We start from the raw sequence: 18,123 nt of genomic DNA, 5'->3' as shown, positions 1-18,123 counted from the left end.
TAATGGTTATTTCAAAAACACTAAGGTGGAGTTTAGTCGGAGACAAGCGAATGAAGTCGCTCATACTCTTGCTAGAGAAGCCTTACTCTTAACTGGTCCCCATGTTTTCAATGATATAACTCTTTACATTTTGACAATGATTAATAATGAAAAGCTATAAGATATTTCCCTAAAAAAATATATATATTCATCTTGTTACAATTTTGGTTGGTTGCCCGAATAAGTGCAACACCAACGAGACTTGATTATTGTAAGAAGAGGAATATGCAATTATAACTCCATCCGGTGCCTAGTCTTGAAGAAGAATCACAAGGTTGAAGAGTGAATATATTGCAACCAATTGACTTCTCAAGAAACTGGTCGTGCAGTATAACTTAAGAACTAAAGTTGAACAATTATAATACTTTGAGGATCAAAATTTCACCAAGAGTTGATTTTTAGGTTCAACAGAAGACAAAATATATCATGTTGTTATTGATTACATCGTTATTGTTTCGTCGGTCTATGAAATCGTAAAAGCAAACATTTTCGTATATTTAATTAAGTTTAAAGATAAAATAGTAAATTAATTTTGAAATCTCTCCCCTCCCTTGTGAACCAAACGCATTTTTTAATCAAAATATCTCCTCTCCTCTCTCCTCTCTCCTTCCATCCCCCCTCCCCTCATTAAATTCTCTTCCCTCCTCTCTCATCCGTTGAACCAAACTGACACTTAAACTTGGTACACCCTTTTGACCTCTTATTATATGGCCAAGAAGGTGCCGTTTAATTTGGGAAAGCAAACTTTTTTCCCATCATGGGAAAGTAAGTTTTAACCATTAGATTCAATGAAGAATACACTTTTATCATACTCCCTCAATACTAGATTTTTCTCCCTCTCTCTTCAAACACAAAATCATCAACCATTTCTCACTTTCTCTCTACCTCCTCCTCTCCCCTTTCTCTCCGTACAAGACCATCATAACCACCACCACCACCATGTTTAACACCTAGATCTCTCCTTTAGTTGGAACTGCAACAAACCATTTTGGAAATGGATATTTTTAAGGTCCTTCTAAAGCACCTCTCGAAGCTGCTTCAACTTGTCCTAGTGTTTATGGTAAAGGTGCTTACCCTGGTTATGCTGGTGATTTGCTTGTTGATTCTATTACTGGTGCTAGTTTCAATGCTCATGGTGATAATGGAAGGAAGTATCTTCTTCTTGCTTTGTATGATCCTTCTACATTATCTTGCTCAACCCTTGTTTGAAGAACATTGCAATTGAAATAGCTTAGTTACTCTTCCACTATTGTTGTACAAATAAGAAATTACTTAGGATTAATTCATTTATTATTTCTATAATTTTTTGATTATGCGGATTTTGTAATGATAAACAAGCAAATGTACTTTTGTTTGATTTTATTTTTTTTTAAATATATTGGTATTTTTAGTAGATTATTAACTTTGGTTTCAAATTTTATTTTAATTTTAATTTCAATTTCAATCTATGTTTGTTTGTAAAAAAGACACAAAGGTAGGGGAGAAGGGTGGTGGTGGAAGATGATGTGGAAAAAATTTGATGTTGAGAGATCATAATAAAATTGTGTACCCTATTTAATCTAATGGTTAAAAATTAACTTTCCTATGGTAGGGAAAAAGTTTGCTTTCCCAAATTAAACGGTACCGGCAAAGAAATACATTGAATTGACCTTTGCTTACAGGTGACATTTAGGATGGGTGAGGGAAATAACTTTCCCATAGTGGCGTTTATGGTCAGAAAAAACTTTCTCTTGTTGGGAAACTCTTTCTCTCACCCACCTTAAATGCCATCTTGTTTACATGGTAAAAAAAAAAAAAAAAAAAAAAAAAAAAGAATAACAAGTTTGTCTTTCCTTACTTACTCTATCTCACTGTGTATTTGATTCTCTCTGCCTCTCTCCCTCAATCCACCGCCGCGGTCTCGTACTCCCTCACTCTCTCTTTGTAACGCTGCGATTCTCTCCCTCTCCATCAACCATAAAACACAAAGCCACCACAGTCGTAAACTCAATTTCTCTGTTCAAGGTCAGATTTATCTCAAATTTCTTCTTCAATTTGTAACAAACTTATTTGAAAATACTGTGTTTAGTGTTTAGAAATTATAAATGTTACTGCACCTGATGAAATCATGTTCCAAATTAGTTAACAAATCCTTATTGATAAATTGAAATTTAGATAGGAATCATACTATTTTTTATCATTTGTAAATGCTAGCTATTGGCCAGAAAAAACTGAAATAATTTTTTGGTTAATTTATTATAAAATAATTTCAAAATGTGTAATCAAAAATTAATTTCAAAATGGGAAATACCTATAAATAGCTCCTGAGATGGTACAAAGTGAGTCCTGGAATCCCCCATTTATGAAGCACAGACACCGGACACTGACACGCCGACACAGCTAATCATTTGAAAAAATCACATAATGCAGTGTAATTACAAGTGCCAGTGTCGTGTCATAATGCAGTGTAATTACAAGTGTCGGTGTCGGACACGTGCCTAACTCGAGGAGTGTCCGTGCCTCGTTCAGATTTTTTAGTATTGCCTTTGCAGCATATGAATAGTGTAAAAATACATTAATCAGAACTTAAATGGTCTAAATGCTGATGTCAAAATAGTAAAGTATTTTTTAAGCTTTGTATGGGTATCAAACTTGCTTTCTGCACCTAATCAACTAATCAACTGTTTAAAGAGATATAAAGTTAAAGAGATATAAAGTTGTATGCCTAAGTTAAATAAGTTTGCATCTTCTATAATATGGAAAAATTGTTGATTTGTTGTCTTTCTTATGATGTAGGGAGATCAGTGATGATGCAGCAATTGTTAAGAAGTTTGTAGGAACACGATGAATGACTCATTTTAATCCTTCGTTCTTCAATCTTCTTCTCACAACAACTTCCTAACATGCAGAGATTCTCACTTTTCTTCCACAAACACCGCATTTTCAACCTCCCATTAAGAAAATCACTTCAAATTAGACACGAAATTACTACATTACCCCGCATGTTCTTCACCACAACCTCTTCACACTCATCACCACCACCAAACCCTACAAAACCCTCAAAATCCCAAAATGACCAATTTGGCCTCATTCACCTTCGATCTAACACAATCCATTTCAACGATCAAAACAACGATGAATTTGCTTCAGATGTAGAAAAAATATATAGAATTTTAAGAAAATACCATTCTAGGGTTCCAAAATTGGAACTTGCTTTAAAAGAATCTGGTGTTGTTGTTAGATCTGGTTTAACAGAACGTGTTTTGAATCGTTGTGGCGATGCCGGAAATTTAGCTTACAGGTTTTTTTCTTGGGCTTCTAAGCAAACTAGTTATAGGCATAGTCAAGAAGTTTATAAGGCTATGATTAAGGTTTTGAGTAAAATGAGACAATTTGGTGCTGTTTGGGGGTTAATTGATGAAATGAGAGTGGAAAATTCGGAGTTGATTTCGCCACAAGTTTTTGTTATTTTGATGAGGAGATTTGCTTCAGCTAGGATGGTTAGTAAAGCTATTGAGGTTTTAGATGAAATGCCTAAGTATGGTTGTGAGGTTGATGAATACGTTTTTGGGTGTCTTTTGGATGCTTTGTGTAAGAATGGTAGTGTTAAGGAAGCAGCGTCGCTTTTTGAGGATATGAGGTATAAGTTTACACCGACAGTTAAGCATTTTACGTCGTTGTTGTATGGTTGGTGTAAGGAAGGGAAACTTGTGGAGGCAAAACATGTGTTGGTTCAAATGAAGGATGCGGGGATTGAGCCGGATATTGTGGTTTTCAATAATTTGCTTGGTGGGTATGCTCAAGCTGGGAAAATGGGGGATGCTTATGATCTTTTGAAAGAGATGAGAAGGAAGGGGTGTGAACCGAATGCAGCGTCGTATACTGTTTTGATTCAATCATTGTGTAAGCATGAAAAGTTGGAAGAGGCAATGCGGATGTTTGTTGAGATGCAGAGGAGTGGTTGTCAGATGGATGTTATAACGTATACTACATTGATAAGTGGGTTTTGTAAGTGGGGGAAAATCAAAAGGGGTTATGAGCTTTTGGATCAGATGAAACAGGAAGGACATTCCCCAAATCAGCTTACTTATATGCATATCATGGTGGCTCATGAAAAGAAGGAAGAATTGGAGGAGTGTATGGAACTTGTGAATGAGATGCAGAAGATTGGTTGTGTTCCGGATCTTAACATCTATAATATTGTCATTAGGTTGGCTTGCAAGTTGGGAGAGGTCAAGCAAGGGGTTCGGCTTTGGAATGAAATGGAAGCGAGTGGGCTCAATCCAGGTATCGACACCTTTGTCATCATGATTAATGGGTTTCTTGAGCAGGAGTGTCTAGTTGAAGCTTGCGAGTTTTTCAAAGAAATGGTTGGGAGAGGGCTTTTTGCTGCTCCTCAATACGGTACTTTAAAGGAATTGATGAATTCTCTTTTAAGAGCTGAGAAACTTGAAATGGCTAAAGATACTTGGAGTTGTATCACGAGTTCTAAAGGTTGTGAGATGAATGTGGGTGCATGGACAATCTGGATTCATGCATTGTTTTCAAAAGGACATGTGAAGGAGGCTTGTTCGTTTTGCATAGACATGATGGACAACGATTTAATGCCACAGCCAGATACTTTTGCAAAGCTTATGCGTGGTCTGAAGAAATTATACAACAGAGAATTTGCAGTAGAAATCACGGACAAGGTAAGGAAAATGGCTGCTGATAGAAATATCACTTTCAAGATGTATAAACGGAGAGGAGAGAGGGATTTGAAAGAAAAGGTGAAGGAGAAAAAAGACGGGAGGAAGAGGAGGGCTAGACAGCGCCGTTGGGGTGGGGGCAATCAAAAAGAATTATAATTTTCAGCTTTGAAGCTTTAAAAACGTATAGTTTTCCTGGGGAATCTGATTTCTACTCAGAAGTTGGTCATGCAACTCAATTTAATGGAAATTAAGTAATGTAATTGGTTTTGACTCAAGGAGTGATGAGCATATTTAGATGGGCATGACACTAGAGTAGTTGCTTCTTTCTTTGAGGTATGAGGTATGAACTTAACTAGTTAAAATAGTTCAAGCCTTTGTAGTTTCTAATCATCACTACTTCATTCATTTTTAGTCATCTTTTTAAGGCTATTTACACATACCAATAAAACTAATAAATTTTGTTACTTTTGGTGGAATTATTTGTCTTTTTTCTATAATACCGCTAACTATTTATTATCTCATTCCGCCTATTTATCTTCGCAATAACTAGGTAGGGACAACTTTGACAAATTAGTAGTTAATACTAGTTTAAACTTTGAAAATGATTAATAATAAGAACACAATTTCTAAAAAAAATTATGGCACATAAAAAGGAACATAAGGAGTATAGTTGAGTTTTAAATTAAAGATATTTTTTTTTATTTGAGGTTGAGGTCCCTCTTTCAAACTGATTCAAGGGCTTAGTTAATGTCATCAGTTTATTGTTTCTGTAAGCACACATTTTACAGTTTTTATGTATGAAGAAGTGAGGTCTTGAGGATAGAAATTTTGTTTGCAGTTATGTACAGACTATTAAATATGAATATGTGATTCTTTGCATATTTCCTTCATGGACTGCATGTTGTCAACAGTTCCTTTTGATATTTTTCCTGTCAAACAATTGCCCACTTTTCTGTATATTGAAGTTTTATTTGAAAAAATTTCAGCAGTTTTGACTTTTGAGTAAGTTTTAGCCCCAGTTATCAAAATGACCCCAGAGGTGTTACTGAGACAGTTTTAAGCAATTACTTTAGGTAACTTATTTTTTTTTTTATAATAAAGATTAAATAAATTTGTGACTTTTCATGTTATCTTTTAAGTAACAAATATTGATCGAAAGATGTTGAAAGCCATTGAATAATAAATCAAGGGGATCGTGAAAAAAATACTTATATGCAAGAATAGTAAATTTGAGGTGTCAGTGATGAATAATGATACAATAATATGAAAGGTGTTATGTTGGATTTGGTAGTAAAGTTAACATTCCAAATATTGTTATGCATACTGTCTTCAATGAGCACATCTTAATATTTTCATTGTTAATCTCCTCTAGTGTTGCATTGAGATAAGTTCCTCTTGTTTCTGCAAAAGGTAGAACCCGAATTATTCGTGAATTTTATGCTGGCGGTGGTTTGCGTGTGTACTATTAGACTTGAAATGGACATTTTTCCCCCTTTCCATGTGTTTGACTTGCATTTTCGGGACAATTTCTTATTATGGGTTCCTTAAACAATGCCTTTAGTGCACTTTTCTCTGTTGTTGTATATTCTGTTTATTCATGTTTCTATAAGATGTTGTCTATATGGATCAATCAGTGCCATTAGACTACCTATCAACAACCCCAAACAAGTTTCTCTCTAAAAAAAAAAAAACACCAAGCAAGTTGTGATACTCGTAATTTACAGATATACTGTTTCGTTTTCCCCAATCAAAGAACAATTTCCGAGAGCATCTCAAATGAGGGTATCTAAGAGGGTATCATTGGAGAATGAACACGTTTTTTTCCTACCCATTAGAGGAACCTGAGATGGCAAAGTAGGTTGCATAGATTTTGTTGAAGTAGTTTAATTAATGTAGAGACCAAAGTTGGTTCCTTAAAATTAACTATGGGATATGCTCTGACTTCATCTTCCTATGTATCTCATGTTCTGTTTCTCTTGTCCAGAATACAGTTTTGCTTTTGGAAGTTGCGGTCAACAAAATGGAGGTAGTACACTTCAAGATCCAATCACAAGATTGCTTATAAAGAAATTTCCTGATAATTTATGATAGCAATTGAATCCACCTGAGGCTACACTATCATGCAGCTGTGGCTAGGTTCTTCAAGAGAAAAAGGCTGATGTATTGAGTTTCTTTTTCGAAGTGTAGGTTGTTGAGGTTGTGCGCGACCAATCATATTATACCGATCTCGTGAAACAATGTAAGAGCATGAAAGCTTGAATCAGTTACAAGCAGCAACTGGTTTTGATTTTTTGCAGAGAAATAATAGTTAAGAATGATGAAGTTGGCAGCCCTAAAGCATTTTTGTAAATAGATAATCATTATAGTCATCCATATTTTCTTAATAACAATTTTATACCACCTTAAGTTATACATCCAGAAATTAACTTGACATGCATACATTGTTAAATAACAAATGTGAGAGTACATAATGTCGACACAAATTCATCATTATACAAGAGTATTTCTAGAATTCAAAACAAAAGGTATCAACAATGTGCAATATGACAAGTAATTTTTTTTTAAGAGGACAAGTACTTAATAGAGGTCCTCAAAGGACTACATCAAAATATAATTAATAACATTAATTTTTTAGTAAAAAAATATAATCAATAAAAGAACATTCTTCAACTTAAACTGTGTCTAAAGCATCTTTTTCTCCTTAAAAATTTAATATAAATATTCAATTTTATGCATTTTAGCATATATTCACGAAAATGATTATATAAAACAAAAAATGTTCCATTGCCGGGAATCGAACCCGGGTCTCCTGGGTGAAAGCCAGATATCCTAACCGCTGGACGACAATGGAGTTGATGCTAAATTTGCTTTCATATTATATTTAATCCATGTTCTGTATAACAAAATTCTCCTTATGGTTTGTTTGGTTAAGAAGAGAAGTTGTGAAGAGAGAAATATGTAAGAGAGAGTATGAGAAGAGAGAAAAAGGTGAGAAATAGAATAAATTTGATGTAGTGTTTGGTATAAGAGAAAGAGAAGAGAAATAAAGAAGAGAGAAGTATTGATCGTTAATAAATGTACAAAAATAACCTTGATTTAAAAAAAATCCTTCAAAATAAATTTTTATTAGCTATTTTAATTTTAATATGAAATCTTTTGACTTAACTTTTATTTATTTGTAGGCCATATTTGAATTATAACTATTTTAAATAATTTAGTTAACTATTGATTTAGTTATTGAAATTTATATCTTAATCACGTGGTGGGTACGTGATGCTAAAGTCTGGAAACAAAAACTACACAAGCAGAAGGACAATATTGGAAAAACCAAAGTTAAAGGGTCCTCTCTCCACTTTCTTCGCTACTTTGGAGAGAAGAAAAAGAACATGTGGGATCCAGTAATATTTATTCTCTCTTCAATACTTCTTTGACATGCCAAACGTGAACAGTTACCACTTTCTTTGCATTCTCTCTCGTTGCTTTCTCTCTCGTCCCAATTTCTCGCGTAACAAACACACCGTTAAAGTAGTAAGTCACTTCAATTTTATTTTTTTGATAAATATTTCAATTCTACCATATACAATATTCCAAAACCAATAAAAAAAATGTATATATTCTAAAACCAATAAATTGCTTATGCCAACCATTTCGGACAAACTCATTCCTTATAATTATGTGTACTATTAGACATAATTTTTTTATACAATATTTAAAAACCAATAAATTGCTTATACCATTATGCACAAGCGCGTCCCTTTTAATTATGAGTACCATTATCCCTCAAAAAAAATTCTGAGTACCATTAGACATAATTTTTTTCAAATATGTTTTATTATTTATTTTAAATGATTTTTTTTTTGTTGATGTGTTTTTTACGCTTCCGTCTAATATTAAAATGTATTAACAACGCCAAGAAATTCTCAAAGTTAAAAAAGTCGGATACATAATGGATTATATGTTGTCAGCCTTTGTTAGAGGTGGCATGAGGGAACATCCAACTTTCCACTTCTGATTGAAGAGATGACAAATGATACTAAAATACTAGACGACTTGTTATGTATGCTCCATCTGACCCATCAATTCAATCCCTATCAAATAAACAAATAAATTCTAAACAAGAAAAATAATAATAAACTAAAAAACAGAATGTTACAAACTACCTATACTTCAATGGCAAAGGCTACGGTAGGCAACCTTTATGGGTCTCCTACCGTAGGAGGCTTGATTTTTTTTTTATTTTTTTTTTGTTTATAAATTGAATATCCACCATTGGATCTACTTAAAAACTTTTAAATGATTAAGATTTACATGTTATGTGACCCGATTGAATTGTATTTTATAAATATATATTAATTTCAAAAAAGGCTATTTAATATGAAAAACATTATTTATTTAATGAGTAGAGAAAGATTAACCTTGTTGGACAAAGAATTGTTTTTATGCGTAAAAAAATGCCAGTTAACGAAGCAATATTTTAGGATTAAATAAAATATGATATATAAAGAATATGCGTGGGGTGTTTATTTTCTTAAAAAAGATAAACCCATAATTTGTCAAAAAAAAAAGATAAACCCATAATAAGAAAAAAAGAACAAAATCTGCCCTTAATTATGATGAAAAATATTTTTCTACCCTATTTGAAATGGTGTGAGAGAAAATGCACATATTGTGTATATGTGTGATTTTTTTTTTCTTTATTATTTTAAAAGTGCAACAAATTAGATGAGTATATTTATACTGACTTTTTCATTATTTCGATTATACTCTTAAACAACTTTTTATATAAAAAAGATTGTTGTCGGTGTCATTAAAAAAATGAATTTAGATTATTATTTTGTTATATTGTTGTTGGTGTCATTGAAATAAATAATCATGGTTAGTTTGATTTGTTATAACTTGAAAGTAACAAACATTTATATTTTTAGTTTTAATCAAAATCAAAATTTCATAAAAAAACGTCGTTCATAATTTTCAAACGTTGGTGCAATAAAAAGATCTAAAAGACGTGTACGTGAGTGACCATCTTTTTGTTAGTGTATATAAAAATTGTTTATGCAGATATAAACATTAAAAATTTACAACTAGAATGGCGCAAATATTGAACGGTGTTATGCATATAAAATAAAAATTTATTTAATATAAACACTACATAATAATTTTTCGCATATATAAACAAATAAAATACACAATTGACGTGATTCAACCACTTAATAGGTTTTTGTACATATAAGAGAAAAATATTAAATAGAAACATTACATTAATACTCATAATTTTCATTTAATAACTTTAAACATTCAACAAATATTAACAATATAATTATTTTTTATATAATTATTGCAATTTTACGTGAATAATAATAATTGTTATAATTATTACCCACTAGAGTAGGTAATTCATAGTACATTAACTTACATTTGCAAGTTATAATAGCAATGTCAAAAAAAAGAAAAGGTTACAACATGTCTCGTACCATACGAGACCTCCCAATGTTGCGGACGGTAACCGGCGCCATACTTCAATAGTTACAACTTATCAAACTCATTTCTCTCGATAGCCTGGGTGGTATACATGACCAATCAATGCAACATGACCGTAAAAAATCAACAACCCCAGTACAAACTTGAGAATTAGTACGAGAAGAATCATGTTTGTCCACACCCTCTAGTTCTTCAACATTAAATAGCAAACCACAATTATGGACCTTCATCGTCTAAAAGTCCACCGCTCAATCAATCAAAAACCAAAACACTTTCTTAATGATTTTGTTTGTTTTTTTTTTTTCCTTATAAATTAGGACGGAAAGAATTGTTAAATATTCTTACATATCATGTTAAATATCAAAAGAGAGTTTACTCTCGTTTATCTATTTGTTCATTAATTTATTTAAATATATATCAAATTATTTATTTAAGTACTTTCATATTATTATTTAAAAAAGTATTTTCATATTAAATAAGCTTTTTAACGAACTAACGTATCATATCAAACTTTTAAAAAACCAAACTCAAATCATATGACCGATTACAAGTTAGATCCAAACCTTAAATTTTCAAACAAATTAAATTAAACTTTGTTTCTCTCAAAACAAAAGTTAGACTTTGCAAAACTCGACCTACCTTATTTTCATTCTTAATTGTTCTAAAGATTAAGACTAACAACGCATATTTTCTAACAAGTTTTTTTATTGATCAAAATTCACATAGATTCCACCACATCATTTGAGTACCATATAAATTTGGTGGGACTCATATAAATTTTAACCAATAAAAAAGAATGTGTTGAAGAATACTCCTTCCAATTATAAACAAATTTTACCTTTTTAAATTTATTAAATAATTAATGTATCTTAAATACTACTCCCTCCATCCCTACATTTAAGCCCTTTTTGTATTTTTCACATTTCTTAAAAAAAGTTGTTAAAAAAAGTTGTTAGTGCAATTAATGTGTCTATTTTGTATGTTAATATTACCAAATTGTCATTTGTTTGTATGTGTCTTAAATCTAACTTTTCAAATTTCAAGACAAGTTAGTAGTATTAATTAGGGGCATGTTTAGAAAAAAATAATAATGCATCTAGTAATTTGAATAAGGATTTATATTTATGGACAAAATTAAAATCAAATAAGTGCTTAGATATAGAGACGGAGGAGTATAATATAGTCCAAATACATCAATTATTTAATAAATTTAAAAAAATAAAAATTGATAATGTGATCCAAAAAAGTATGTGTAAGATTGCTCTTGTTCCCAGATCCCAATACACTAATGTCAAGGAAAAACGTTTAGTCAAAAAAATGTCACGGAAAAGCGTGAAATGATTCAAAAAGTATAATAGGCCGACATCCTTCCTTCTTATGAAATAAAATATAAAAAAGCAGGAAAAAAAAGTAGTATGCATAAGAAACAAATGAGTTCCTAAAAAAAAAGGAGTTCAAAACAATAATCTGTACATACTTTTTAGAGGAAATACTAGCATTTTGTATAAATGTCTTCACCTTAATAGCATAAGATGATAAAATAAATATGACTATGTTTAAGCTATCAAGATACTTATATTTTTTTATATTGACAACATTAACGACGCAAAAGTCATTGATTGATTATGTAGTGACCAAAACTAATCTTTCAATTTGAATCAAATAAACACCGCACAAAAATGGAAACTCAAAATGAATAAAGTCGTGCTTTACTATAAAATCACATAAACAAACGAAAGAAAACAAAAAAAAAGTGAAAATCACTTATTTAACTAAGAGAAAGAAAAACGATGTAGAGGATGATTTCGGGTCAATATTGACCCTAAATCACCCCTATTTGATAGATCAAGATTACATTTTCTTCATTGAAATAAGCTTGAATTGCACTCCAATCTTATGGTAAATTATACACTTTACTCATTTAAAAGCTATATTCCTCTCCTCTATGAGATATTTAAATTACTCTCTGCTCCCTTGAGAATTAAATTTGTATTACACTTTAATATGATTTAACATAAATAAATATTTTTAAAATAACAATTAAATTTCAGTCACTATTTTGAGCAAATTTTTTTTAAGCAACGTTTAAGAAATCAATTTTCAAATTTTATAACTTTAAATGTCAATAATAATAAACTTTAAATACTATACTATCAACCTTATGATTTTATAACCATTGTACCTCAACTTTTAGATAAGGTTAAATTGTTATCTCAAGGGTAACTGAAAGCTAAAAATGTCATATTTGTTTTTGGTACTCAGTAGTGGTGGTCAAGCCCTTTAGCTGTTTGTTTGGGTATTGGTTAACTTATGTTGCTTTCTACCATTTCGTCACTGACTCTCTTTGTACTTTTATAGTGGTCTCTTAGGCACACCTTATGCTTGGGAACTGCTCTTTGGTGTGGTTATATAATTTCATTTAATATTAAAAAAAAACTTTATAATTTTATAATATAAAATTTAATTTTAATTAGTTTATTTTATGAATTTTAATAATTTCTTTAATATTTGTTATTTTATTCAATATTGATATTTTATCTTATTTTACTTCATTGGTTATAGTATTTCCTAAAAAAAAAATGGTATATTGTGAATAAAAAATAGATAAAAAGAAAGAGGAATGTTATTTAAACAACTATTTTACATGACAACTTGTGAGACAACTAAAATATATAAAGAAATGTAGATTTTAACACAAAATGCAAAGCAATAGAGAGAAAGAGAAAATAAAAATATAATATAGAATGATTGTTTTTCTAAAAGAAAATGTTTAGAAGTCTAATTATAAAAATATAAAAGAGGAAATGTAGAAAGTTGAAGGCAGTGAATGAAATACGGCGAAAACAGGGGACGGACAGCTACTAAGATACACACACTTGGTTAGATAGTAGTAGTACACACACAGAGTACTATAGTTTAGTTTAGTTCAGCTAACTAGTTAAACCCTTCACACCATATTTGCCCTATTATCGTACGCCATTATTAAATCAACTTCTTCTTCTTTCTCACCATTTTGTTTTGTTTTGTTTAGTTTACCACTTTTTCAGAGACAACAAACAAACAAAACTAACTATAAAGGGTAAGTCTTTGTCACTAAGTTATGTTATGTGCCTTCATTCGATTCTTTTCTTTTCTTTTCTGTTATAGATCTGACTCCATATATCATCTAATTATTTTTTCCTTTTTCAAAATATCATAGAAATTAAATTATTCTTGTATTATTGTTACGTATATGTTTTTCCTTTCATGTGGCCTACAATTCAATTACGATCATTTTTTTCTTAGTTTTCACATTTTTTGTTCTTCCTTAATTGGTTTGCCTTGTCCTTTTTTGGCTTAGTAGCTGGTTTGGCAACACAGATAAACAGTGTGTTTAGGTAAACAGTTTAATTAAGCGTGTACTATTATATAAGCCATTATTTTCAAGCTATTTTTTAAAATCAAAGTTGTTAGACTAATATTTTGTCATTAAAAAAAAAAAAGAGGGAATGTGGATAAGTTTTTTCTGATAAGTTCTAAGCTGTTTTCTTAAGCTGCCAAGTTTATTTATTGTAATAAGCTGAAAATAGGTTATGTGTGTCGTACACTATTTTGACAAGCTCACTCAAATAATTACACAAGTGATTATGTCACTAGATAAGGCCAAATAAAATAAGCTCCCTTAAGTGCTTATGTCACTAGTGTTTATCTATTTGTTTCTGCAATAAATAGCGAACAAATACTTTCTTTACATCTTTCAATGTTTCTGGTGTATTCTAGCTAATTATTGTTGTTGTTGTCTGGTTAGAGTTAAGATGGCTCTTGAAACTTGTGAGTTAGTTTACTTGTGTCATTTTATCCATGAATGGTAAATAATGATAGCTCAAAATATTGAATCAGATACGAAGCTTTCAAATATAATTGTTAAGTTTATCATTTTATTAAAAAAAATGTAGGTGTATGTACGGTTCTATTGTACTCACGTTGATTATATTGCGATTCTCCAGATAGTTGATTGTTTCACGGACGATGAAGAATAATGAAGGAAAAGTGGTAGACAAGAGTAGGATTGTCCCTGTTGCAATCATATTTGTGGTGCTATGTGGACTTTCTTTCTATATGGGTGTAATCTTTGGTTCCGAGAACGATAGAATTGTATCAATTATCAGCCAGAGATCCCTTGATTCCCCCAAGAAATCATCATCAATAAGTTCTTTGCAAATTAAATCCATCAGTTTTCCTGAATGCAGTGTTGACTATCAAGATTACACTCCATGCACTGATCCAAGGGTAATATTAGTGTAGTGTTACATTTTAATATGTTATGGGATTTGTAGAAGAGAGTTTTCTTAATGATTATGTGTCTGTTTGGATTGTAAAACTATTTGAGAGAGCTTATGGAAACAGCTTATGATATGTCTATAAGTTGTTTTCAGTTTATTTCCATAAGTTCTCCAAGATAATTTATAAAAACATGCTATATCTTGTATAGAAACAATTTGTCTTTATTTTATGTTATTATAGAAATAGCTTATCCACAATCACTTATAATAAGCTCTTATGCTATAAGTTGTTTATCAAATCAGGGTTTAAGTATAGTTATTTTACAGAGATGGAAGAAGTATGGATCCTATCGGTTCATAATGTTGGAACGCCATTGCCCTCCAATTTTCGAGAGAAAAGAATGCTTAGTTCCTCCTCCGGATGGGTACCAGCTTCCAATTAGATGGCCAAAGAGCAGAGATGAATGTTGGTACAGGTAATTATATATGTCTGACGACGAATAATAATACAAGACTGGCATAATTTTAAGTTTCCTGCAACTTACTCCGTCACGTTTGCTGTTATATCTAATTTCAGGAATGTTCCGTATGACTGGATTAACAAACAGAAGTCCAATCAACATTGGTTGAAAAAGGAAGGAGAGAAATTCCTCTTTCCTGGTGGAGGTACTATGTTCCCGAACGGTGTCGGTAAATATGTTGATTTAATGGAAGATCTGATCCCAGAAATGAAAGATGGAACTATTCGAACGGCCATTGATACTGGTTGTGGGGTGAGTCTTGCTTTCTTTTGTGTTTTTATCGGTGTTTTCTATCAAGGAGCGCGGAAAATAGCGGTATGCTCAAATTCTGCTACACTAATACAGTCTACAGCGCTATAGCATCGCTCTAACTACTGTTCTACAACACTGGTTTTTATGTAGGGAATAGCCTTGCAAATTACAATTCTCTTTCCTTAACAATCATATGTGCTTCGTCTTGCAGTTGTGCTTTTCTAACTGCATTGTAAATATATTTTAAAACCAACTAATTTTGTTATTTGTACCTAAAAAATCAATTAATATCAGTTGCAATTTTCGATCGCGCGATAGACAAGAATGGCATCAATTAATCCACAAAACTCTTGCTCATTTTAGGTTGCTAGCTGGGGTGGTGATTTGCTGGATCGTGGAATTCTTACGGTTTCTCTTGCTCCTAGAGATAACCACCAAGCTCAGGTTCAATTCGCTTTGGAGCGTGGTATCCCTGCAATTCTTGGTGTCCTTGCTACACACAGGCTTCCATTCCCATCAAATTCCTTCGATATGGCTCATTGCTCCAGATGCCTTATTCCATGGACAGAATTTGGTACTACTTCTATGAATGAATTTTGTTCTTAATCAAACTGAATAAATCCTTTTTATGCAACATTTACCAGTGATCATGAACTTTACAAGTCTTGTAGCTTCTTAAACTTTGAAATTCACACTGCAATCTTTTACCAGGCGGAGTTAATATTCTTGAAATACACCGGATTCTTCGTCCTGGTGGATTTTGGGTCTTGTCTGGTCCACCAATCAACTACGAGCGCAGATCGCGTGGATGGAACACAACTATCAAAGAGCAAAGATCAACATACGAGAAATTGCAGAACTTACTGACTTCATTGTGCTTTAAATTATATAATAAAAAAGGCGACATTGCCGTATGGCAGAAGTCTCCTGATAATGATTGCTACAATAAGCTGACTAGAGATACCTATCCACCTAAATGTGATGACAGCCTCAGACCAGATTCAGCATGGTATACTCCAATTCGCACTTGTTTTGTCGTTCCGGATCCAAAGTTTAAGAAAATAGGCCTTGCATCAATTTCTAAGTGGCCCGAGCGGTTGCATGTTACACCAGAACGAATCTCAATGGTTTATCGTGGGAGTGATAGTACTTTCAAACGTGACGGCAGTAAGTGGAAGAAGCATGTCGCACACTACAAGAAGTTGATCCCTGAGCTTGGGACTGATAAGATAAGAAATGTGATGGATATGAATACGGAATATGGAGGTTTTGCTGCGGCCTTGATTGATGATCCTGTATGGGTTATGAATGTGGTCTCATCTTATGCTGTGAATACACTCCCTTTGGTTTATGATCGAGGCCTCATTGGAACGTTCCACGACTGGTAATTATGAAATATTATTATTAAAACAAATGGTTTCATTTCTGTATATAATTTTGTCTTATAAATGATCTACTATTGATTTGATTTTTGTTATGATAGGTGTGAAGCTTTTTCGACATATCCTCGGACATATGACCTCCTTCATCTTGCAGGACTCTTCACTGCGGAAAGCCACAGGTGAAATTAGAATGAGCTGTTTGTTGGTATTTGTACACATTAATATTTGGTTTAAATATATTTTTGGTCTTTGCAAATATTGCACTTTTTGCTTTTGGTCCTTGTTGTTTTGTATTAGTCCCTGCAAAATTTGTTGATATTGAAATTGGTGTTTGTAACATGTAAAATATTTGATTTTAGTCCCCTCAAAGTAAAGACTAAAATGATTACAAGGCTAATTTGATAAGTGATGATACTTGTTTCATAGTTACTGGTATTTGCGGCTGCTTCATTCTGACAATGATTGTTACTTGGCAGATGTGAATTGAAGTATGTGTTGCTGGAAATGGACCGAATTTTACGACCTGGTGGCTATGCTCTCATCCGCGAGTCTAGTTACTTTTTGGATGCCATTACAACTATTGCCAAGGGTATGCGATGGGAATGTCATACAGAAGATACCGAGCAAGGAGGTGACATGGAGAAGATACTAATATGCAAGAAAAAGCTATGGTATTCATCAAATAAAGATTCAAGATGACAAACTCTGGGACCTAAGCAGTGGTATTCATATATTATGTAATATACCCAATAATCTGATTTATTAGTTTAGAGTTTTTACATATATATATAGAGAGAGAGATGGAGAGTTAAAGAGAGATTTTTTATGTCATGAACGTGGCTGCATTGATTCCTTGGAACAAAAGAAATGGTTCAATATCAGATGAATGCAGGTGAAGGAATGAAAGTCTTCAATCCTAGAGAAAGTGTGATTTCCCTTTTGATTGCTGCCATTTCAAGAGAAGTGATATTTAGAAACTGTTTTACTGAGTAATCACTTGTATTAATTAATGTTGATCATGATATTGATAAGTAACCTGCTTATCAGTTTTGCTCAGTATTGTGTTAAAGATTGTTTTATAGTAAATTGGTAAATATTGTCATATCCTAGTGGATGAAATCAATGGTTAAGAATGTACACAATAGTCTTCAATGCATTTTCCCAATGAAAATTAGGCAATGACAAATGACTCAACACAGACTTCACTATATTTATCCTAGTTGATGAAATTAATGCATGTTTTTAGTTTTTATAGGGGTTCAACATGTAAGAGACATACTATCAAAATACTCCATCCGTTCCTATTTATAAGAAACATTTGATTTTTTTAAATGATGTATTTGATATATATTCTAGACAAGATACATCAATTACTTATAGTACTTAAGTGAATTTTGTTGACCGAGTCCTATAAAAAACATAAATGAAAAAATGAGTGTTTATAGAAAAATCAATATGTAACTTACACCGTGTAAGAGATAAAAATGAAAATCCTCACTCTTAAGAGATAAGGAATGAG

General features: G+C 32.0%; 2 protein-coding genes and 1 non-coding gene across 10 annotated transcripts; 2 read left to right on the top strand and 1 right to left on the bottom strand.

Annotated features, from left to right (window-relative positions):
- Positions 1-1,848: 1,848 nt before the first annotated feature.
- On the top strand, positions 1,849-7,135 carry LOC25501572 (pentatricopeptide repeat-containing protein At3g49730). 4 transcript variants are annotated; one of them, XM_024773534.2, is made up of 4 exons: positions 1,849-2,043; positions 2,815-5,042; positions 5,696-5,782; positions 6,694-7,135. In XM_024773534.2, exon 2 carries the CDS (start codon positions 2,922-2,924, stop codon positions 4,863-4,865), a length of 1,944 nt encoding a protein of 647 aa, XP_024629302.1. In that variant the 5' UTR covers positions 1,849-2,043; positions 2,815-2,921; the 3' UTR covers positions 4,866-5,042; positions 5,696-5,782; positions 6,694-7,135. The 4 variants fall into 4 exon arrangements, with proteins under 4 accessions (XP_024629302.1, XP_013446295.1, XP_024629300.1 ...); XM_013590841.3 differs by lacking the exon at positions 5,696-5,782 and having other exon boundaries at positions 2,824-5,049; XM_024773532.2 differs by lacking the exon at positions 5,696-5,782.
- Positions 7,136-7,488: 353 nt separating this feature from the next.
- On the bottom strand, positions 7,489-7,560 carry TRNAE-UUC (transfer RNA glutamic acid (anticodon UUC)). The gene has a single exon. It is a non-coding gene; the product is annotated as a tRNA-Glu (tRNA).
- Positions 7,561-13,046: 5,486 nt separating this feature from the next.
- LOC25501570 (probable methyltransferase PMT21) lies at positions 13,047-17,756 on the top strand. 5 transcript variants are annotated; one of them, XM_013590840.3, is made up of 8 exons: positions 13,047-13,266; positions 14,174-14,456; positions 14,777-14,925; positions 15,027-15,222; positions 15,586-15,796; positions 15,934-16,606; positions 16,706-16,783; positions 17,081-17,303. In XM_013590840.3, exons 2-8 carry the CDS (start codon positions 14,196-14,198, stop codon positions 17,301-17,303), a joined length of 1,791 nt encoding a protein of 596 aa, XP_013446294.1. In that variant the 5' UTR covers positions 13,047-13,266; positions 14,174-14,195. The 5 variants fall into 5 exon arrangements, with proteins under 5 accessions (XP_013446294.1, XP_024628958.1, XP_024628956.1 ...); XM_024773190.2 differs by lacking the exon at positions 13,047-13,266 and adding an exon at positions 13,453-13,564; XM_024773188.2 differs by lacking the exon at positions 13,047-13,266 and adding an exon at positions 13,847-13,997.
- The last annotated feature ends 367 nt before the right edge of the window (positions 17,757-18,123 follow it).

Source organism: Medicago truncatula, chromosome 8, assembly GCF_003473485.1.
Source record: "Medicago truncatula cultivar Jemalong A17 chromosome 8, MtrunA17r5.0-ANR, whole genome shotgun sequence".
NCBI lineage: Eukaryota > Viridiplantae > Streptophyta > Magnoliopsida > Fabales > Fabaceae > Medicago > Medicago truncatula.
This window is presented reverse-complemented; position numbering and strand designations above follow the sequence as displayed.